Raw genomic sequence first — 23,558 nt, 5'->3', positions numbered from 1 at the left:
GGGGGAAAAAAGTATTTAGTCAGCCACCAATTGTGCAAGTTCTCCCACTTAAAAAAGATGAGAGAGGCCTGTAATTTTCATTATAGGTACACGTCAACTATGACAGACAATTGAGAGAAAAAAAATTCCAGAAAATCACATTGTAGGATTTTTAATGAATTTTTTTGCAAATTATGGTGGAAAATAAGTATTTGGTCACCTACAAACAAGCAAGATTTCTGGCTCTCACAGACCTGTAACTTCTTCTTTAAGAGGCTCCTCTGTCCTCCACTCGTTACCTGTATTAATGGCACCTGTTTGAACTTGTTATCAGTATAAAAGACACCTGTCCACAACCTCAAACAGTCACACTCCAAACTCCACTATGGCCAAGACCAAAGAGCTGTCAAAGGACACCAGAAACAAAATTGTAGACCTGCACCAGGCTGGGAAGACTGAATCTGCAATAGGTAAGCAGCTTGGTTTGAAGAAATCAACTGTGGGAGCAATTATTAGGAAATGGAAGACATACAAGACCACTGATAATCTCCCTCGATCTGGGGCTCCACGCAAGATCTCACCCCGTGGGGTCAAAATGATCACAAGAACGGTGAGCAAAAATCCCAGAACCACACGGGGGGACCTAGTGAATGACCTGCAGAGAGCTGGGACCAAAGTAACAAAGCCTACCATCAGTAACACACTACGCCGCCAGGGACTCAAATCCTGCAGTGCGAGACGTGTCCCCCTGCTTAAGCCAGTACATGTCCAGGCCCGTCTGAAGTTTGCTAGAGTGCATTTGGATGATCCAGAAGAGGATTGGGAGAATGTCATATGGTCAGATGAAACCAAAATATAACTTTTTGGTAAAAACTCAACTCGTCGTGTTTGGAGGACAAAGAATGCTGAGTTGCATCCAAAGAACACCATACCTACTGTGAAGCATGGGGGTGGAAACATCATGCTTTGGGGCTGTTTTTCTGCAAAGGGACCAGGACGACTGATCCGTGTAAAGGAAAGAATGAATGGGGCCATGTATCGTGAGATTTTGAGTGAACCTCCTTCCATCAGCAAGGGCATTGAAGATGAAACGTGGCTGGGTCTTTCAGCATGACAATGATCCCAAACACACCGCCCGGGCAACGAAGGAGTGGCTTCGTAAGAAGCATTTCAAGGTCCTGGAGTGGCCTAGCCAGTCTCCAGATCTCAACCCCATAGACAATCTTTGGAGGGAGTTGAAAGTCTGTGTTGCCCAGCGACAGCCCCAAAACATCACTGCTCTAGAGGAGATCTGCATGGAGGAATGGGCCAAAATACCAGCAACAGTGTGTGAAAACCTTGTGAAGACTTACAGAAAACGTTTGACCTGTGTCATTGCCAACAAAGGGTATATAACAAAGTATAGATAAACTTTTGTTATTGACCAAATACTTATTTTCCACCATAATTTGCAAATAAATTCATTAAAAATCCTACAATGTGATTTTCAGGATTTTTTTTTCTCATTTTGTCTGTCATAGTTGACGTGTACCTATGATGGAAATTACAGGCCTCTCTCATCTTTTTAAGTGGGAGAACTTGCACAATTGGTGGCTGACTAAATACTTTTTTTCCCCCACTGTATACTGTAAGTCTTGGACATCAAGGGCACTCAAGAGAAAATACCCACTAAAATTGCTACATGTTTGCAGCGTTCTGACCTCAATCTCCTCAGACAGGTTCTCCACAGGGATGGCTGATCCATCCTGTCTGGTGAGAGACACAGACCCCATGGCGCCACTGATGTTACCTCCTTCACTCCAAGAATAAGGGTTCTTCTCAAAACTCAGCATCTGTAAAAATAAGGAAAGGATGAAACAAGAGAATGAAAACCGTCCACAACAGACTGATAGACAATTGCTATATGAACAATTAACCAAATGAAAACCCTCCAATGCTCGACACAAAAAAAAACTCACTTTCACTGCCGTATCCACTTGCATGATAAATCCCTCACTAACCTCCACACATTCTCTCGTAGACATTCACACTTACTCGCACATCCACTTGTTCATCTGGAGAAAGGACGTCAGCACCCAGGGGAGGGAAGGAAAAGCTTGCAGAGGAGCTATCTGGGATGTTTATAGACTGCATCTGAATGCTATTTGGAGACATTCTAAGAGAAGACAGTGTATAATATACTGTAACTCAATATTGAGGCAACTTAACAGTAGCATTTTGTTTTTGACATATTGTATTGTAAATATAAATTACATATCTGAAATGACATTTATTTTACAGGCCTCACATTTTTTATAGCATTGTTTCCTCTCCAATGCTCGTTCTCTTACCTGTTAGCATACACACTGATCTCAGGGCTCTTGATAATGGTAGGCTCCTGACCAACCTTTTTCCCATTTAACAGTGCACTCTGCACATTGTCCATACTGTTAAGGAGAATCTTTGAGACCTTTCTCTGTAAAAGACAAACAAAATTCAGTAGGCCTGAAAAGGGCTGAAAAGTAACCATAGTTCATTACTGTCATCAGGGAACTCAGTGAAGGTATATACAGTGCATTCGGAAAGTATTCAGACCCCTTGACTTTTTCCACATTATGTTACGTTACAGCCTTAATCTAAAATTGATTAAATAAATGTTTTTCCTCATCAATCTACACACAATACCCCATAATGACAAAGCAAAAACAGGTTGGTTTTTAGACATTTTTGCAAATGTATTAAAAATAAAAAACACATTTTTTACATAAGTATTCAGACCCTTTGCTATGAGACTCGAAATTGAGCTCAGATGCATCCTGTTTCCATTGATCATCCTTGAGATGATTCTACAACTTGATTGGAGTCCACCTGTGGTAAATTCAATTGATTGGACATGATTTGGAAAGGTCCCACAGTTGACAGTGCATGTCAGAGCAAAAACCAAGCCATGAGGTCGAAGGAATTGTCAGTAGAGCTCCGAGGCAGGATTGTGTCAAAGTTTGGAACCATGAAGACTCTTCCTAGAGCTGTCCGCCCGGCCAAACTGAGCAATCGGGGGAGAAGGGTCTTAGTCACCAAGAACCCGATCGTCACTGACAGAGCTATAGAGTTCCTCTGTGGAGATGGGAGAACCTTCCAGAAGGACAGCCATCTCTGCAGCACTCCACCAATCAGGCCTTTATGGTAGAGTGGCCATATGGAAGCCACTCCTCAGTAAAAGGCACATGAAAGCCCTCTTGGAGTTTGCCAAAAGGCACCTAAAGACTCTCAGACCATGAGAAACACGATTCTCTGGTCTGATGAAACCAAGATTGAACACTTTGGCCTGAATGCCAAGCGTCACGACTGGAGGAAACCTGGCACCATCCCTAAGGTGAAGCATGGTGGTGGCAGCATCATGCTGTGGGGATGTTTTTCAGAGGCAGGCACTGGGAGACTAGTCAGGATCTAGGGAAAGATTAATGGGCGGCAGGTAGCTTAGTGGTTAAGAGCGTAGTGCCAGTAACCGAAAGGTCGCTGGTTCTAATCCCCGAGCCGACTATGTGAAAAATCTGTCGATGTGCCCTTGAGCAAGGCACTTAACCCTAATTGCTCCTGTAAGTCGCTCTGGATAAGAGCGTCTGCTAAATGACTAAAATGTAAATGTAAATGTAATGGAGAAAGGTACAGAGAGATCCTTGATCAAAACCTGCTCCAGAGCACTCAGGACCTCAGACTGGAGTAGAGGGTTCACCTTCCAACAGGACAACGACCCTAAGTACACAGCCAAGACAACGCAGGAGTGGCTTCCGGACAAGTCTCTGAATGTCCTTGAGTGGCCCAGCCAGAGCCCGGCCTTGAACCCGATCGAACATCTCTGGAGAGGCCTGAAAATAGCTGTGCAGCGACGCTCCCCATCCAACCTGACAGAGCTTGAGAGGATCTGCAGAGAAGAATGGGAGAAACTCCCCAAATACAGGTTTGCCAATCTTGTAGCGTCATACCCAAGAAGACTCTATGCTGTTTTCGCTGCCAAAGGTGCTTCAACAAAGTACTGAGTAAAGGGTCTGAATACTTATGTAAATGTGATATTTCCGTTTTTTGTTTTTAATAAATATGCTAAAATTTCTAAAAACCAGTTTTTGCTTTGTCATTATGGAGTATTGTGTGTAGATTGATGAGGGGAAAAAATAATATAATCAACTTTAGAATAAGGCTGTAACGTAACAAAATGTGGAAAAAGTCAAGAGGTCTGAATACTTTCTGAATGTCCTGTATGTCACCTGTGTGCTTGCATTTGAAGAGACTCCCAGGATATTGCTGGCTGCCTCTACTATGGGTGTAGTTGCCTGCACCATCTCTTCTCCACCATGCTCACTGACATTCATATAGAGGAGGGAAGAGCTGAGGTCTGCCACCAGGGAGCTAGCTTCTAGCTGGAAAAGATCCACAGCACAACATAGACCCTTGGGAACTAAATCTCTGCTCTTATTCAGCAATACATGTTTGGGAAAGATGATGTTGCCTTGCTCTCATTTACAAGTGTACCTGAGCAGCGGAATTGACCTCGTCCCCCCGCTTGGTGATCCCTGCCACTGCTCTGGCCATCACCTGCACTTCCTGAGGAGTGTTGTTGGGGACACTCTTCAGCACTGCAGTCATGCTGCTCAGCATCTGTTCTCGCAGCTGGAACATAAATCAGAATACCTCACAAACATCCATCTGAAGACACACTCCTTTTGTCTTGAACTTCATACTAATTTAGCGTAACTCTTTTAGTTTGGTGTAATGTCTTATTTTCAACAATACACAGAGTCCCTAGACCAGGGATGGGCAACTTTAATGGGGGTGGGGGCCACAAAAAATGTGAACTCATCATGAGGAGCTGCAGTGGCTCGCGAGTCTGCGTACCCACATCCATACCCACACATGCAGTCAACTGATTTGTGCAATCAATCCATTTGTGCAGTTAAATTACTTACCTCTCTTAACTAAATGCATTATACCAGTAGCCAGGGCCAGCCCTAGTCTTTTGGGGGCCCTAAACGAGATTTGGCCTTGCACCTGGTGGGCCAATTTTTTTACTGGTCTCTGTCTTGACTGGTCCCCTTCTTAGCAGCCGGGGGCCCTAAGTGACTGCTTATGTCGCTTATGCCTGGAGCCGACCCTGATACGTTGTTTATGAACTGCTCATTATTAGTTTATAAACACTATTTAATAATTGGTGCCTCGTTTTTGGAAATGGATCCACGGGCCTACAAAAGCGGGTCGCCACTTGCCCATCCCTGCCGTAGACATTCCTGGCATCAAAGCCCATACGCCCTATGACCTTCTTAGCATATTACCCCGTTCTCACCTCCTCCCTGGCACCTTTCTGATCCTCACTGGAGCCCATATTCAGAATGTCGGACACGGACTTGAACATCTGACCAAGGGTCTCCCCAGTGAGCAACCCCTGCTGCTGTAGCTGAGCGACAGTGTTCTCCACCACAGACTGCAGATTCTCCACTGGGGAACTGGAGTTGGCTGGCCAAACCTTGGAGGACAACAATGAAATGAGAGCTCCATATACTAAATTATAAATGTGAGCTCTATGGAGCAGAAAGGCAGGACATATTCCATGCATTAAATCATTAAGTAAATGATATGATTTTTACTTGATGACAAACCTCAGTGGTGATTGTGGCATTGGTTTTTCTATCCCCATTTATTACAGTAACCACCACAGACAGACTGTAGTTGTAACTGTTGTTCCCGAGAGGTAGGAAGATTGACTTAACTTCATTTACGTAACTGCAGCGCAAATGTTTATCTGAAATATAAATAAATATTATATAAAGTATTCTCATACAGTGGATGAAGCTTTATCTGAATACACGGCACATCATTCTTTATTTTTTATTTACGGTCCTGCTACTCAACTTCTTTGATAGGGGAAAGTCTCCTGAAATAGATTACATTGTGGACAGATTTCAGACAACTCACCTTGGTCAGTTTTGAAACAATATTGGCATTTGCCTGTGGAGCAGGAGGTTGTTGCACAGGTGATATTGAAAGCATCTAGAACTGTGCCTGACTGAGGGGAAATTATACAGGAAGGGATGCTGGCGATGGTAGTTGGGGCTGTGGTTTCAGGTACAGTTACAGGTACGGTAGTAGTTGCCGGTATGGTGGTAGCAGCCGGGAGGGTAGTAGCTACCAGTGGGATGGTAGCAACTGGTATGGTAGTAGCAGCTGGACGAGTAGTAACAGCCGGTAGGATGGTGGTAGCAGCTGGTAGGGTAGTAGCAGGCGGTATGTTAGTGGCAACAGGTGCAGGTGTTGCAACACCTGGTATCTGAATGGTGTACTTGACAACTCCAGATGTCGTCTTACCTAGAAAAAAAAGTTAATATAAATAAATACATTCTGTATATTTTGGTCTGGATGTACAGTATTTACTCTAAATATCCATGATCAAGTGATACATTACCTCAAATATAACACATTGGAACGCCGTGATTAGTTTTATGGCCCACATTACAATGGCTAATTTGACATTCTGATGTCAAGTTGAACATACATGATACTCATCCTACTATTACCTGTAACTAAAGCCATATAACAACACATACTCTAAAGTCAATGAATACCTACCATACGCTATCACATTGAGATTCAGAGACCTGGACTGTGCATTTCTTAGATTTTCACTTGTCACCATGTATTCATTGCCACCATCTATTCTGTGTAGCAGTGGTCTTTGCTTTGCTTTTTCGTAGCAGTGTTTGAGGGCGCCCTAGAAGAAATTAGCTCAAAATTAAATATGTATGACTACAGCTTTTAAACAATCGAACTTCACATGCATTCATTTCGGTTACTTATTTTGCTCATGTGACAAATTACAAATTAATGTGTGTATGTGTGTTCAAACACCTGTGTGTTTGTGTGCATATCGGAGGGGTTGGTTAATAGCAGAAGACACATTTCCGTCTGGACTAATAAAGTATATCTTATTTGATTCAATCTGAAATGAGACAACAGAAGTTCTATCTATTCATGCACTGAAAAGCACTATTCATAAATATGCACAATAGAGGAGTCTCAGACTTACTGTCAAAGGTCTTGTGTCCTCAACATGCCAAACTACTGTTGGGCAACTCGTTGTGGTGGTACACTCCAATTTTAGCATTACATCGTTGTTTATGTTCACTGGGTTACAATTAGAACAACTAAAAAAATAAAGGTTCACTTTTATCATACAATAGATCTTCTGGGACATAGATTACTGTAAATTAGAATTTGATTCAAATTTAGCTTCCTCGTTTGATAATGCAAACCTCTCCTAACAAACAAAATGTCACTCAGGATTACACATCTGTCAAATGAGCCATTCCCTCCCTTGTTTTACCTTATGGCAACATCTGTGAATTCTGGCGGAGTAACAGTGATGCATTTCTCTGCTTTAGCCACTTGAGCCCCAGGACCATTTTTCTTCCGCACAGTGAAACTGTATATATAAAAAAGAAATGGGTCTGGAAGACAGGCTGCTGTAATCACATGAGACTCCTGGTTTGTTTTGTCTCTGCATTTACATTGTTCATCTGTTGGAATAAATGGGGAACATGGTTTGAGTAAAACATCTGTGCTGAAAGCACATTAAAGGTCCTAGACAATCGATACTGTCAACTGGAAACCAGAGAAATACTTAGTGAGTTTAGAAGAACAATTATATTCATAGAATTCATTTATATCTAGCACAGGCCATGAAGATACGACTTGAACAAGTGAGCCACGTAAATAGTCTTGACCAAAATGTTTACTGTAGCCTACTAATGAGTTGAACTGAGAAGTGAGTGTTCTCATTGACAGCCCTGGTACTTACTGCATTCCCATTCAAGTTGTATCCCAGGCTCACTGATTCTGGGTACTCCACTCAAGCCAGTTAATCCAAGTGTGATATTTTGAGTGAAGTCAGATGGACGTTCTGGATCGGAAGTGATTTCCATATTAGTTTGGGAAAGTCTTTTATGCTCCTCTGTCTGAAAGTCTGATTTATTGTGGCAAACAACTGTTGTGTTCCCCACATCCACATCCATGTGTGAGAAGACATTCCAGGCCCTGACTTTCACTTGCAAATATCCTGTAACAAAACAGCTGATATAAATAAACAAGGAAACATTTAATCTTTACCTATCTTCTGTCAATGTTTCTGATTGTATTTGCGTAGGTACCTTGGATAGTGGTTGAGATATTGTAAACCTGCATGCTGCTGTTTTGCATGTCTCTGGTCTCAGAGATGCTGTCGTTGGCTCCAGACACCTGGAAGAGAAGCTGCACCGGGGCTCCCCGATCCAGGGAGACTCTAACATAAAGGTCTGAGTCTGGACACTCTCCCTCCTCAGCCATCACTGATCCCAGGAGGCCCTCCACAGGCTCCAGCAGACACACCTGCAGCTCAGTGGACACACCCAAGACAGAGACCCCGTTAGAGGCATGCAGGGTCAGCTGATGGCAGCCAGAGCCCAGCTGTTGCTCCACCTCTGGTCCCACTGTGATGTTGTGGGGGATGATTCCTCTGACTGCTGATGAATTGGCCACCAACATCTCACCACTGTGGATTTTGTAGGTCACATTCGTACCTGTAGATAGCAAAGTTGTCTCATTCTACCAAGAATTGTACTCTCGGAAATGGAAGACCAGATGCTTTTATTTCTGCCTATGTTGTTTTTACTTACCAGCTTCTACTTCAACCTGGATTTGAAGGGGGCTTCCATACATGGCCTTGCAGTTTACGCTATCTGTTGATTGGTTCATGCTATAGCACTTAATGACGCCAAACTCCCCGATGGGCTCCTGAATGGTGATGGCTTTCTGAGCTGTCACATGCCACTCACTGGTGGTACACTCCACCCCAACCATGAAGACACCCGGACGGGTGTATTTATGAACCACACTGCTCTCCAACCTGTGAGAGTGGAAATTCCATTAATTGTGGATGAATTAGGGACTTTTTGCCATTGATGTTGGGTGATTTACATTACTCAGTTACTCACTCTTCTGGACTATAAGGATCAATGTTGTGCCCATCTCCAGCACTTAGAGTGCAGGTCAGGTTGCCCTGGAATGGATGGAGAAGCCACTTCACTGTTATGGAGACGTTGTCAAAGACGGCAGCCAACTTGCTCATTAATAAGTGGAGACCTGTGAACCACAGATATGGCTAGGTTAAATTGTGACTGTGTGTGCTAGCCACCACTCATAATGTGTTGAAATACAACATTAGAAAACCGTAAATCGAGGCCTTCACTATCTTAAAACATATTTGGGTATTTAAATGGAATGTAGAAGGGAGGAAAGGAGAGACAGTGAGAGAGACAGAGGTAGAGTGTTCTGACCATCTTTGCAGTGGTATTCCACAGACAGGTAGCTTCCCAGCCCTGGGCAAGGTTCACCAAAGGAGGCCACATCTGCTGTGGCCTGGCACGCCTGCAGCCCAAGGCAGTCTCCTGGAAATGATGCACATTAAATAGAGATATGAGAGGTGAAGAAATAGAAGAGGAGAGTTTTCCATCATAATTATTATCAAAATCATCATTAAGATCATCCACATCATCATTATAATAGACTTATGCAAGTGGTCTGAAAATAAGAATCATGTGTGCACACTGTGCAGAGGAAGGATTATTATAATAATAATAATAATAATATGCCATTTAGCAGACGCTTTTATCCAAAGCGACTTACAGTCATGTGTGCATACATTTTTATTTTTATCACAACACCTATTCTATTTGCCATTCATAAATGAAACACTAGCTTAAGCAATGACTTAAACCTAATGTCCATATTTAGTGCAGTACATTTAGATTTCATTCATGGTATTACAACCATTTAAAGCTTGTAATTTCAAAAGAAGGGATATATATTTTGTGGCTTTGCTTTCAGTCTTGACATTGTATTAGCGTCTGTACCTCTATTATGGTTTTCGATGAGACGCAAATACATTTTTATTGCTGCCTCAATGCATCTGGTGCCGTTGTTGAAGCTGTGTGTGTTTTACAATATTTACAGTTCTGCTCTATGCTTTGCAAATGCAAGCATGTTCTAAGAGCTCAATGTTTAAATATTGTTCATCAGGTTGTTGTTTCGCAATAGCTTCTTGCTAAAGTGGAATGAAGTTGAATTGCTGCCTCAATGTTCAGTTGAAGTCGGAAGTTTACATACACCTTAGCAAAATACATTTAAACTCAGTTTTTCACAATTCCTGACATTTAATCCTAGTAAAAATTCCCTGTCTTAGGTCAGTTAGGATCAGCGCTTTATTTTAAGAATGTGAAATGTCAGAATAATAGTAGAGAGAATGATTTATTTAAGCTTTTATTTCTTTCATCACATTCCCAGTGGGTCAGAAGTTTACATACACTCAGTTTGTATTTGGTAGCATTGCCTTTAAATTGTTTAACTTGGGTCAAACGTTTCGGGTAGCCTTTCACAAGCTTCCCACAATAAGTTGGGTGAATTTTGGCCCATTCCTCCTGACAGAGCTGGTGTAACTGAGTCAGGTTTGTAGGCCTCCTTGCTCGCAAACATATTTAGTGCAGTACATTTAGATTTCATTCATGGTATTACAACCATTTAAAGCTTGTAATTTCAAAAGAAGGGATATATATTTTGTGGCTTTGCTTTCAGTCTTGACATTGTATTAGCGTCTGTACCTCTATTATGGTTTTCGATGAGACGCAAATACATTTTTATTGCTGCCTCAGTGCATCTGGTGCCGTTGTTGAAGCTGTGTGTGTTTTACAATATTTACAGTTCTGCTCTATGCTTTGCAAATGCAAGCATGTTCTAAGAGCTCAATGTTTAAATATTGTTCATCAGGTTGTTGTTTCGCAATAGCTTCTTGCTAAAGTGGAATGAAGTTGAATTGCTGCCTCAATGTTCAGTTGAAGTCGGAAGTTTACATACACCTTAGCAAAATACATTTAAACTCAGTTTTTCACAATTCCTGACATTTAATCCTAGTAAAAATTCCCTGTCTTAGGTCAGTTAGGATCAGCGCTTTATTTTAAGAATGTGAAATGTCAGAATAATAGTAGAGAGAATGATTTATTTCAGCTTTTATTTCTTTCATCACATTCCCAGTGGGTCAGAAGTTTACATACACTCAGTTTGTATTTGGTAGCATTGCCTTTAAATTGTTTAACTTGGGTCAAACGTTTCGGGTAGCCTTTCACAAGCTTCCCACAATAAGTTGGGTGAATTTTGGCCCATTCCTCCTGACAGAGCTGGTGTAACTGAGTCAGGTTTGTAGGCCTCCTTGCTCGCAAACACTTTTTCAGTTCTGCCCACCAATTTTCTAAAGGATTGAGGTCAGGGCTTTGTGATGGCCACTCCAATAACTTGACTTTGTTGTCCGTAAGCCATTTTGCCACAACTTTGGAAGTATGCTTGGGGTCATATTCCATTTGGAAGACCAATTTGTGACCAAGCTTTAACTTCCTGACTGATGTCTTGAGATGTTGCTTCAATATATCCACATAATTTTCCTTCCTCATGATGCCATCTATTTTGTGAAGTGCACCAGTCCCTCCTGCAGCAAAGCACCTCTACAGCATGATGCTGCCACCCCTGTGCTTCACGGTTGGGATGGTGTTCTTCGGCTTGCAAGCACCCCCTTTTTCCTCCAAACATAACGATGGTCATTATGGCCAAACAGTTCTATTTTTGTTTCATCAGACCAGAGGACATTTCTCCCCATGTGCAGTTGCAAACCGTAGTCTGTTTTTTTTATGGCAGTTTTGGAGCAGTGGCTTCTTCCTTGCTGAGCGGCCTTTCAGGTTTTAATTTTATTTTTTTAATTTTACCTTTATTTAACTAGGCAAGTCAGTTAAGAACAAATTCTTATTTACAATGACGGCCTACAGCGGCCAAACCCGGACGGCGCTGGGCCAATTGTGCACCGCCCTATGGGACTCCCAATCACGGCCGGTTGTGATAGAGCCTGGACAGGTTATGTCGATATGGGACTCGTTTTACTGTGGATATAGATACTTTTGTACCTGTTTCCTCCAGTATCTTCACAAGGTCCTTTGCTGTTGTTCTGGGATTGATTTGCACTTTTCGCACCAAAGTACGTTCATCTCTAGGAGACAGAACGCGTCTCCTTCCTGAGCAGTATGACGGCTGCATGGTCCCATGGTGTTTATACTTGCGTACTATTGTTTGTACAGATGAACATGGTATCTTCAGGCGTTTGGAAATTGCTGCCAAGGATGAACCAGACTTGTGGAGGTCTACACATTTTTTTCTGAGGTCTTGGCTGATTTATTTAGATTTTCCCATGATGTCAAGCAAAGATACACTGTTTGAAGGTAGGCCTTGAAATACATCCACAGGTACACCTCCAATTGACTCAAATGATGTCAATTAGCATCATTTTCTGGAATTTTCCAAGCTGTTTAAACGCACAATCAACTTAGTGTATGTCCTAACCGACTTGCCAAAACTATAGTTTGATAACAAGAAATGTGTGGAGTGGTTGAAAAACGAGTTTTAATGACTCCAACCTAAGTGTATGTAAACTTCCGACTTCAACTGTATCTGGGCCCTTTATTGAATCTGTGTTAGCTTTACAATATTTACATTTCTGCTTTTTACTTTAAGCCGCATGTCCTAAAAGTGCAATGATCAAATACTGCACAGCAGGCAATTACTTTGACCCATTACAAGCACTTTGCTTAAAGGCCCAATGCTGTCAAAAACATGATTTTCCTGTGTTTTATATATACACTACCAGTCAAAAGTTTGGACACACTGTCACGTTCGTTCATAGACGGGTCAGACCAAGGTGCAGCGTGATATGCATACATGTTTATTTAACCGAATAAACAACAAACTAAACGAAACGTGAAGTCCAAGGTACACAAACAACAAACCTCACACGGAACAAGATCCCACAACTCAATAGTGCCAATAGGTTGCCTAAGTATGGTCCCCAATCAGAGACAACGAGCGACAGCTGCCTTTGATTGGGAACCACACCGGCCAACATAGAAATACACATACTAGAATATAACCACAGAAAATACAACATAGAAAATCACACCCTGACTCAACAAATAAGAGTCCCCAGAGTCAGGGCGTGACAGTACCCCCCTCCCACTATACTCCAAGCCCTGTCTGGACCCTGGTGTGGGAGACCCCGAACCTGGAGAGGGGCTGACGTCTGGGTCTGGACTGAAGCCGCTGACCGGAGCTGGACCGGGCACCGGTGGAGCGGACTGCTCTGGCTCCGGAGTGGAGCCATTGACCGGATCTGGACTGGACCCCGGTGGAGCGGACTGCTCTGGCTCCGGAGTGGAGCAGCTGACCGGAGCTGGATCAGGCACCGGTGGAGCGGACTGCTCTGGCTCTGGAGTGGAGCCGCTGACCGGAGCTGGACTGGACCCCGGTGAAGCGGATTGCTCTGGCTCCGGAGTGGAGCAGCTGACCGGAGCTGAACTGGGCACCGGTGGAACAGGCACGGGCCGTGCCGGACTGGACACACGCACCACTGGCTTGGTGTGAGGAGCAGGAACAGGCCGGACCGGGCTGGCGACGCGCACCACTGGCTTGGTGCGGGGGGCAGGAACGGGCCGTACCGGACTGGCGACGCGCACCACTGGCCTGGTGTGAGGAGCAGGAACAGGCCGGACCGGGCTGGCGACGCGCACCACTGGCTTGGTGCGGGGAGCAGGAACGGGCCGTACCGGACTGGCGACGCGCACCACTGGCCTGGTGTGAGGAGCAGGAACAGGCCGGGCCGGGCTGGCGACGCGCACCACTGGCTTGGTGCGAGGGGCAGGAACAGGCCGGGCCGGGCTGGCGACGCGCACCACTGGCTTGGTGCGAGGGGCAGGAACAGGTCTGGCCGGGCTGGCGACGCGCACCACTGGCTTGGTGCGAGGGGCAGGAACAGGCCGGGCCGGGCTGGCGACGCGCACCACTGGCTTGGTGCGAGGGACAGGAACAGGCCGGACCGGGCTGGCGACACGCACCACTGGCTTGGTGCGAGGGGCAGGAACAGGCCGGGCCGTACTGGGAACACGCACCACTGTCTTAGTGCGGGAAGCAGGAACGGGCCGGACCGGACTGGCGACACGCACCACTTGCTTGGTGCGAGGAGCGGGACTGGGTTCCTTTATTAACCCCCGCTCCTTCTGCTGCCTAACCAGCTCCTCTCGCCGTGCCTCTACACTTTCCTTCTCCCTTTTAGCCTCCTGTAGCACCTCCCTCTGACCGAATAACTCCTGCTCCCTCTGAACCAATAGCCCCCGTAACATGGTGGCCTCCTCTCCTAACCTGCAGTCCCGCCCTTTAACGGCCTCCTGCTGCCTCGTCGTCCACACCGTGTGCCCCCCAATTTTTTTTTCTTGGGGTTGCCTCTCGGGTCTCCGTCGTCGGCACTGTTGCCGCCGTTTTTCCTCTCTATACCGGGCCTCCACTGTCTCCTCCCAAGGACGGCGATCCATCCCAGCCTGAATCTCCTCCCAAGTCCAGGATCCCTTACCGTCCAGGATCTCCTCCCAGGTCCAGGCTGTCTGCTCCTGGACACGCTGCTTGGTCCTCGTTTGGTGGGATTTTCTGTCACGTTCGTTCATAGACGGGTCAGACCAAGGCGCAGCGTGATATGCATACATGTTTATTTAACCGAATAAACCACGACAAAACAACAAACGAAATGTGAAGTCCAAGGTACACAAACAACAAACCTCACACGGAACAAGATCCCACAACTCAATAGTGCCAATAGGCTGCCTAAGTATGGTCCCCAATCAGAGACAACTGCCTCTGATTGGGAACCACACCGGCCAACATAGAAATACACATACTAGAATATAACCACAGAAAATACAACATAGAAAATCACACCCTGACTCAACAAATAAGAGTCCCCAGAGTCAGGGCGTGACACACACCTACTCATTCAAGGGTTTTTATATATTTTTACTATGTTTTACATTGTAGAATAATAGTGAAGACATCAACACTATGAAAGTGTTAAACAAATCAACATATATTTTATATTTGAGATTATTTTCCTTGATGACAGCTTTGCACACTCTTGCCATTCTCTCAACCAGCTTCATGAGATAGTCACCTGGAATGCATTTCAATTAACAGGTGTGCCTTCTTAAAGTTAATTTGTGGAATTTCTTTCCTTCTTAATGTGTTTGAGCCAATCAGTTGTGCTGTGACAAGGTAGGGGGGTATACAGAAGATAGCCCTATTTGGTAAAAGTCCAAGTCCATATTATGGCAAGAACAACTCAAATAAGCAAAGAGAAACGACAGTCCATCATTACTTTAAGACATGAAGGTCAGTCAATACAGAACATTTCAAGAACTTTGACATTTTCTTCAAGTGCAGTCGCAAAAACCATCAAGCGCTATGATGAAACTTGCTCTCATGAGGACCGCCACAGGAATGGAAGACCCAGAGTTACCTCTGCTGCACAGGATAAGTTCATTAGAGTGAGACGCGGTGTGGGTGAATGGATTATCTCCGCATATGTAGTTCCCACTGTAAAGCATGGAGGAGGAGATGTTATGGTGTTGGGGTGCTTTGCTGGTGACACTGTCTGTGATTTATTTAGAATTCAAGGCACACTTAACCAGCATGGCTACCACAGCATTCTGCAGCGATACACCATCCCATCTGGTTTGGGCTTAGTGGGACTATCATTTTTTTCTCAACAGAACAATGACCCAACACACCTCCAGGCTGTGTAAGGGCTATTTTACCAAGAAGGAGAGTGATGGAGTGCTGCATCAGATGACCTGGCCTCCACAATCCCCCACCCTCAACCCAATTGAGATGGTTTGAGATGAGTCGGACGGCAGAGTGAAGGAGAAGCAGCCAACAAGTGCTCAGTATATGTGGTAACTCCTTCAAGACTGTTGGAAAAGCATTCCAGGTGAAGCTGGTTGAGAGAATGCCAACAGTGTGCAAAGCTGTCATCAAGGCAAAGGGTGGCTATTTGAAGAATCTCAAATATAACATATATTTGGATTTGTTTAACACCTTTTTGGTTACTACATGATTCCATATGTGTTCTTTCATAGTTTTGATGTCTTCACTATTATTCTACAATATAGAAAATAGTAAAAATAAAGAAAAACCCTTGAATGAGTAGGTGTGTCCAAACTTTTGACTGGTACTGTATATTTCCACACTATTAGGGTGGAATAATACTATGAAATTGTGAAAATTATGATAATGCCCCTTTAGTGTAAGAGCTGTTTGAAAAGACTGCGTGAAATTTTTGTCCTGCCTGGCGACATCACCACGCGATGAATTAGTTAATAAACCAATAAGAAATATAGTTCAATCTAAACTTCTCTGCCAATAACAGCTATTTTTCAGTTTTCCCCTTCCAACTCAGACCACTCCCAGACAGTCCTAGCAAAATTCTTGCTTTAGAAATGGCTGTATGCTAAGAATCTATTTTTATTTATTTTTGACCATTTTAATTGAAAACAATCACAGTAAGGTACTTAATTGTTACCCAGAAATAATTGTATATTGAGATAAAAATGGCTGCTTTGGACCTTTAATGTTCTTACTCATACAATGTAAGAACAAGACTATTCTTGAATCAATAGTCAAACCAAAACATATATCCAGATCCTAAGTGATGGATGGAGCAACATTCATGGACAAAATACACCTTGCACAATATTTCAACAGTTTCAAAAACATTAGACTTCACACCATACCTGTCACTGAATCTATAACATCTATCCAGCTACACTCCTCCTGTGTGGAGGTGGCTGAAGAAGCGGGACTCGTCCGGCAGTAGTGAACCGTCTTACGACCATAGAAGCTGTCATCAATCTCTATTACCTGACCAGAACCACACTGTAGTGTGGCATTGTGGTCAGCACAAGCAATGGAGCGCCCAGACTCTGAGACAAAGAAGTAAATAAGGTTGAATAATTTCAGAGTGAAAGGGAATAGCAAGCGCACACAGTATATTCCTCGCTACCTTGTTATTCTGCATGCATGATCAGATGCATGCACCTATTGTATGTGTGCGCACACAAACACAACAAATACAAACCAAATTGGCAGATGAAGTGTAGCTCCTGGCTACAGTTGCTTGTTGCCTCCCACTGAAACCCTGAGCTCCTCAGTATGTGACCACAGCCAGCCCCTGGACCAGGGTCGTTCACCCAGTTAGAGTAGCTGACATCAGAGCCATCAAGCCAGGAGAGAGGACCTGAGGATGTACAGCACACACAATTAAAGTATTATATTCTATATAGAGTATATAATTATTCTATATTTTTATATTCTATTTATGACATATATTCCTACAAAATGATATTCCAGCTGTTCATCCTGATACATCATTCAGTTAACACTCTAATACACGTAATAAAACACTTAAAAAGCAGAGTAAGGGATATGACGTAAGAAAGCAAAGTCAATGCCACAGGAGCCGGCTGTGAATAGGTGATAAAGTTAATCCTTTGTGTGGGAATAAAAAAAGGCCTGTCTAAATCAAGGGACTGGACAGCATACCCTATTGAAGACCTTATTGAATGACAAGTGTTCCTCATCAGCCAGGTGCTGCTAAAAGGAGATATCCAAATGTGACCATCTCCTAGCAATGGTGCGAGATAAATACATTATAAATCTCCCAGTGAGAGACAGACAGGCCAGCTGACTTGTGAGATAGCCACCAAACCCAGCCTCTGTCTATTTCCAGTTTTACTGGCAGATCAAAGAAGGTCCACTGATAAAACAAGACCAAGAGTAACCATCTTTGTCTCAAGAGAAGTGGTAGGCAGGTGGGCGGATCATGTTAATTTAGGAGACTGGGAATTGAACTGATTTCTGATTAAAATAATCATGAAAAAACTGATTTGGAGGAATACTTCCACCACAGCTCAGTAAATGAGTAGGATTGTTCTATAAAAAACACAAGACACTATTACCTCTTTCAAATATCAGTTAAATATCTAGGCCTACTCTCACACAAAGTCATCATGGGCAATTCCATGGAAATGTAATTGCGCTGAGACTTTTTCACATAAGACTACTTTTAACAATTTACACTGAACATTTTACAAAAAAACATTTACTGGAAGAACTGTGCAGATGAGTGTTTGGTAACAGAATTTCGGTAAAATCTCCCTCCGTTTTTTATGTGACCACATTGTCCAAAAACTCAGTTAAATATCTGCCCCAAATTAAGATTCAAAGATGTCTGCAGAAACAATCGGGTGTCAGCTATGACATGAAACCTTTAACCTTGAAGATCTTTTGGTTATTAAACTACAGTAATTAAGTGGATTTACAGACCAGGTAACAGAATTTCATCATGGGTCCCTGATCTGTACTACACAGAAATGCATCATTATGGATATGAAAGTCATGCTCTTCATGGTGATGTAACCTTTAATAGGTACACAGGTAGAAATATGCTATATCCATCTTTGCATATTTGGGTATTATTCTACACACTGGCTATTATTTTAACGAGCTCCTCCCAAAACAAGACAAAATTTGAACCAATCATAGACGTTTACGTCATTGAACTTTTAAAAGTTTTTCTGGTAGATGTTTTCTAAGACCCCTTTTCCATCTGTTTGACCAGCAATCAAAGCCTTTGCTCATTATTCCTAATATTTAGGATAGAAAATGGTTGAAAAAAATTATATGTGCCTTAATTTTTCAAAAATATAGCTTTCATTATAAACTGGGTGGTTCGAGCCCTGAATGCTGATTTGCTGAAAGCCGTGGTATATCAGACCAAATACCATGGATATGATAAAACATATGTTTTTACTGCTCTAATTACGTTGGTAACCAGTTTATAATAGCAATAAGGCACCTCAGAGGTTTGTGATATATGGAAAATAATAAAATAACTCCTTGCAAATACGTCCTTGCACAACACAGTTTGCTCTCAACATTTGATTTCCTTTGCATAATCATATCTATTATTATACAATATGTTGATGGCAATTAGTGTTTTCTTCAGTTGTCCTCTTACCCTCAGCAGCAGCAGAGTCCAGTGTTAGGTTTGGGGAGGCAGGTGCCAAACCCAGCCACCAGTCCTGCTCCGGCTGCAGGTGCTTCTGCAGGAACTGCTGGGTTTCGTCGTTTAAAATAAAGGCCAGGTGTCCACCACCCCGCTCACACCAACCCTGTGCACTGAGGAAGGAACGCGAACGCTGTAGACCCACAAACTCATAACAGGAGCCGTCAAAGCCCTCTTGGTACTCTGGGCAGGATAAAGCTGCTATCTCATCCTCAGCACAAGACAGGCTTAAGAGCAGAACCATCAAGAGCAACCCAGAGAGATTAGTGCTGTCCATCTTCACCCCTTCACCTGTGCACTGTTACTGGCAGCCTGGTGACATGCTGTCTTTAAAGGGGACTGACGTCAGCAATTCCCTGCCACCACTTCAATACCACAGAATGATCTGTTCTGGCTCCAACAAAGGGCTGTCCGCCTTACAATCTGGCTTTGTGAGTTCCCATTGGACGCATTATCCTTGTTCACAAACAAACAGAGCACAGGCCTATGGTGAATGGGCTGTAATAAGGTCCTCTGTCAACAGCCTCCAAGTTTTACTCTGCCTTTAAGGCTGCCAATGATGTAACACTCATTGCAGCCTGCATGCAGTATAAGATAATTGTGCCCAGTAGGCAGTGCTATAGACTACAGTAGGCTACTCTGGTTAGAGAGAGATACCTTTATACTGTATATCCAACCACTATTCAAACCCTAGCAGAAGCCCTAACCTGTCTTATTCAAATGATAAGAAATCAACATATTTTTACAGTCAGAATTTCCTTTTCAAAGTATTTCAAGGACATATCAAAAAAGTTTGTATTTTTAGTAGTAGAGTATTAGAGCCACCATGAACTATGTTCCCGCTCTCAACCCAGTACTATTCTGCCAGCAGCACAAATGATGACATTACTTAGTCTCCTGAGTGGCGCAGTGGTCTAAGGTACTGCATTGCAGTGCTAGCTGTGCCACTAGAGATCCCGGTTCGAATCCAGGCTCTGTCGCAGCCGGCCGCGACCGGGAGACTCATGGGCAGCGCTCAATTGGCCTAGCGTTGTCCAGGGTAGGGGAGGGAATGGCCGGCAGGGATGTAGCTCAGTTGATAGAGCATGGCGTTTGCAACGCCAGGGTTGTGGGTTCGATTCCCACGGGGGAACCAGTATGAAAAAAATTAAAATATGTATTCACTAACTGTAAGTCGCTCTGGATAAGAGCGTCTGCTAAATGACGTAAATGTACTTTCATAGGGGAATGAGGAAACCTTAATAAAATAAAAGCCTGCATTTCAACAGATTGTAATCTCATTAGCTGATTAAAAAGATATTGAATTTTAATCAATGGCCACTTTTATTGTGTCAAAAAGAAAAGGCCATATGAAATCAAACAAAATATATGGTTTAAAAAACGTTTTTTTCAATAATGCAAAAACACAATGTTGACACTGGTATGCTGAGAATATTGGGCTGTAGAGAAAAAACGTTACTACCTGTCTCAGCTAAAGTGTGGTGGAAAGACTCAGTAGGGTCTCTACCAACCAAATATGGTTAATTTTTTAGGGGGACTGTGTCGCATGGTCTGCTGCTGCTGGCTGCTCTGGATAGGTCGAGGCCTCCCACTGGGTGCGAGCGGGTCTCCTCCTCACTGTGCACCAAGGTTAACCTCAATGTTGCTAGGGGCTACCTGGTTGATCCTGCCAGTAGCATATGCTTGGCTCAAAGATTAAGCCATTTAAGTCTAAGTACACATGGCTGGTACAATGGTTATTATCATTGTACAAGGAAATTATTTGTTTTTCAATTGAAATTTGAGAAAATCATGACTGCTTTAAAGACAGAAGTAACTAATAATGAATACAAATCATTTTCTTGTCTATTTGAACATTTATATTTACATGAATAATGATGCCACACCAGAGGACAAATTCAAAGCACTAATGCATGAAATGGTTAATTAAATTTGATATAAATGTTAATTCAACGGTGGCCACGTAATGTTTTGAGTTGTTTAGACATTATTTGCAATTATATGTTATATTTTTTCTTCAATTTTAGAATAATTTATTATTTCACTTTTGTTTTGGCCATATGGCAACTATACATTTGCATACACTAGCGTTGCTCCTTATTGTATTGGGTTGCACAAAAACAGTTAGCGGGAAGCCAGAAATTAAATACAATTCCATTTCAACTTACTGGTGGGCAGGACGGTTGGACATTAAGACAAAATATTAAACATATTATTAAAATATTATTAAACAAACTTTCCAAACATGGGTCTGTTGTATACCCACTTCCAGTTGACCGCCATATGCTGACAAAAAAGGAATAACTTGTGGGGGAATTTAATTTTGACATGAGGTAAGCAGCGAGGAAGTGGGCCCACAACAGACCCATGTTTGGAAAGTATTTTTAATAATATGTTCCTTTAGATATTAGGTAAGTCCTCCTGTCTTAAAGAGATTCTCCAGTACTTTTGTATACTTTTTAGAAAGTAGTTCTGAAAGTAGCGCTCACGAGCCAAAAGTGTTTCCCGAAGAGTGCGTACTACATCACATATTTGCAGATATGTGCACCACATCATTGCTCTTTTTCGCTCTGCTTTGTGTTCATCTTGCTAGCTGTCACTCAAATGGCGAAAAGGTCATTGGCTGAAATTCGAATTGCTAGTTGGGGAAAATGTAGGGAAAATGGTGCCACGCAGCTGCCAGAAAACAGTCGCTTTTTTTTTTAGACGCTTTTTTTGGCCTCATTGCCAAAATCCTGAAGTATCCCTTTAATGACCAACCATCCTGCCCACCAGCACAGTAAGTTTAAATGGAATTTTTATTTACTTCTGGCTTCCCACGGACTGTTTTGTGTGCAACCCAATACAATAGGGAGCAACACTAGTGTATGTAAATATACCAGCGTTGCGAAAAGCAGCTATGTTGTAGCTAGCTACAGTAGCTAGCCAAGCTTACAGTTTGTCCATGCAACTATGGGCCAGTCAAGCCAAACTTGTTTTCTGCTTAATCTATGCATGGTAGGGCTAGTTTAGCCTATAACCAACTGTGTTCGTTTTCATTGTTTCATTTTGTGGCTTATTTATATTTGTAGGATAGAGGATGGTAGACCTGATGCAACCACTGAGCTGGGTGAAACTTCACTCAACTTCGACATGGCCTGTCAATCAAGCATGTCTAACTGTCACCCAACCAGACTGGGGTTAAAATACTTTTTCATGTTTTTCAATTATTTTACAATACATTTCAAAACAAGTATTCAGATAAACTTTATTTGAAGAAAAAAAAGACACTCCCATGCATTTAACCCAGGTATTTGAAAATACTTACAAATACAATTTAGTTGTAACCATTCAAATACTCAAATAAAGGTACTTGTTTTGGGCTGTGTATTTGAAAATACTCAAATACAGGATGTGTATTTGAAATTACTCAAATACACAGAAAAAAATATTTATATAACAAATACTCAAATACACATGTATTTGAACTCAGGTCAGCACCCAACTCTTACACGTAAAAACAGTAGCTGTACTAAACAGTTTCTGTAATAGTTCTTTATCCTAGGGAAGGTGATCAGAATTAATTGCGCTGTCCACAACAGTCATCTCAGGCCTTTTATCTGATCTTAATGCAACCCATTATAATGATGATAGAATACAGTTTGCTATGGTTCAACACCCTTTATTTTGTCTATTTATTTTGGAACTAAATATATTGAAAAAGCAGAATTGTTAGATAGAGGGATTATTATTTCCTGTACATATTGTTAGAACATAGCTAGATTTGATAAACAGCTACAAGCAACCATACAAGTGGCGCAAAAGTCTTGATATAACATGTTTTAATACTCCTATTTAGTAACATAAATGAAAGCAGTTCCAATATCAATTCATACAGAGTGGCAGATCTTTACTGAGAATTAAGCATCTATGAGGATATAGTGGAGGCTTCTTTTTTAGTAACAGAGGCATTGTTGGCATTCACCTTGAGACTGTTACTTTCTTCTTTCTCATTCTTACATTTGATCCCAAACAAGTTGCAGAGCTTCATCAGCATCAGATCCACTATCTCCTCCTCCTCTGAGGGCTGTAAAAAAAAAAGTTTTGGACCTCATCAGTCAAATCTGATGTATTGGTCTTACATTGATTCACCTACAGTAGCCAATGGTCCCTGTTAAATGGTGGTGTTGATACTGTATTATTTAAGTGATAATGCCCTCAAAGCCGGTATTTGGAGGATATATTGGCACGGGTGTTGTTAGCAGCTGCAAACCGTGCCAATATATCCTCCAAACACCGGCTTCGAGGGCATTATCACTTTTATACAACAGGTTACCAACATATAATAATAATTATCGACATATTTTCATTAAAAACGTTATTTTTGATTAATTTATTCATACTATTTCATTTCATCCTTCCACAAGATATAGTCCTGACACAAATCTAGGGTTGCTACGCAAGCCGCCTGCTCATTCAGTCTTTTTGTTCTGTATCTATGGACGCGACCCAGTCGTTCAGTCTTTTTGTTCTGTATTTATGGACATGACCCAGTCGTTTGTTCTAA

At 42.6% G+C, this 23,558-nt stretch overlaps 2 protein-coding genes and 1 long non-coding RNA gene across 3 annotated transcripts in view; all 3 read right to left on the bottom strand.

The window, feature by feature from the left end:
• Positions 1-1,679: 1,679 nt before the first annotated feature.
• Positions 1,680-5,362, bottom strand: LOC123483874 (polycystic kidney disease protein 1-like 2; the record flags this gene model as incomplete). The annotated part of the gene is made up of 6 exons (XM_045213826.1): positions 5,294-5,362; positions 4,486-4,623; positions 4,221-4,373; positions 2,310-2,434; positions 2,014-2,134; positions 1,680-1,811 (listed from the first exon to the last, which is right to left on the bottom strand). Coding segments are annotated over exons 1-6 (738 nt in total), but the record flags the coding sequence as incomplete, so codon positions are not given.
• Positions 5,363-6,074: 712 nt separating this feature from the next.
• On the bottom strand, positions 6,075-7,102 carry LOC121555753. The gene is made up of 3 exons (XR_005997991.1): positions 7,031-7,102; positions 6,574-6,715; positions 6,075-6,312 (listed from the first exon to the last, which is right to left on the bottom strand). It is a non-coding gene; the product is annotated as an uncharacterized LOC121555753 (long non-coding RNA).
• A 15,778-nt stretch (positions 7,103-22,880) lies between these two features.
• Positions 22,881-23,558, bottom strand: part of LOC121555720 (polycystic kidney disease protein 1-like 2) — a 35,061-nt gene continuing 34,383 nt past the window's right edge. Inside the window, 1 exon segment of the mRNA XM_045213825.1 lies at positions 22,881-23,078. Coding sequence (XP_045069760.1) covers positions 22,920-23,078 — 159 coding nt within the window. The 3' untranslated portion in view covers positions 22,881-22,919.

This window comes from Coregonus clupeaformis, unplaced genomic scaffold, assembly GCF_020615455.1.
Source record: "Coregonus clupeaformis isolate EN_2021a unplaced genomic scaffold, ASM2061545v1 scaf0159, whole genome shotgun sequence".
Classification (NCBI taxonomy): domain Eukaryota; kingdom Metazoa; phylum Chordata; class Actinopteri; order Salmoniformes; family Salmonidae; genus Coregonus; species Coregonus clupeaformis.
The sequence above is the reverse complement of the archived record's forward strand: the minus strand, read 5'-3'. Positions and strand labels throughout refer to the sequence as shown.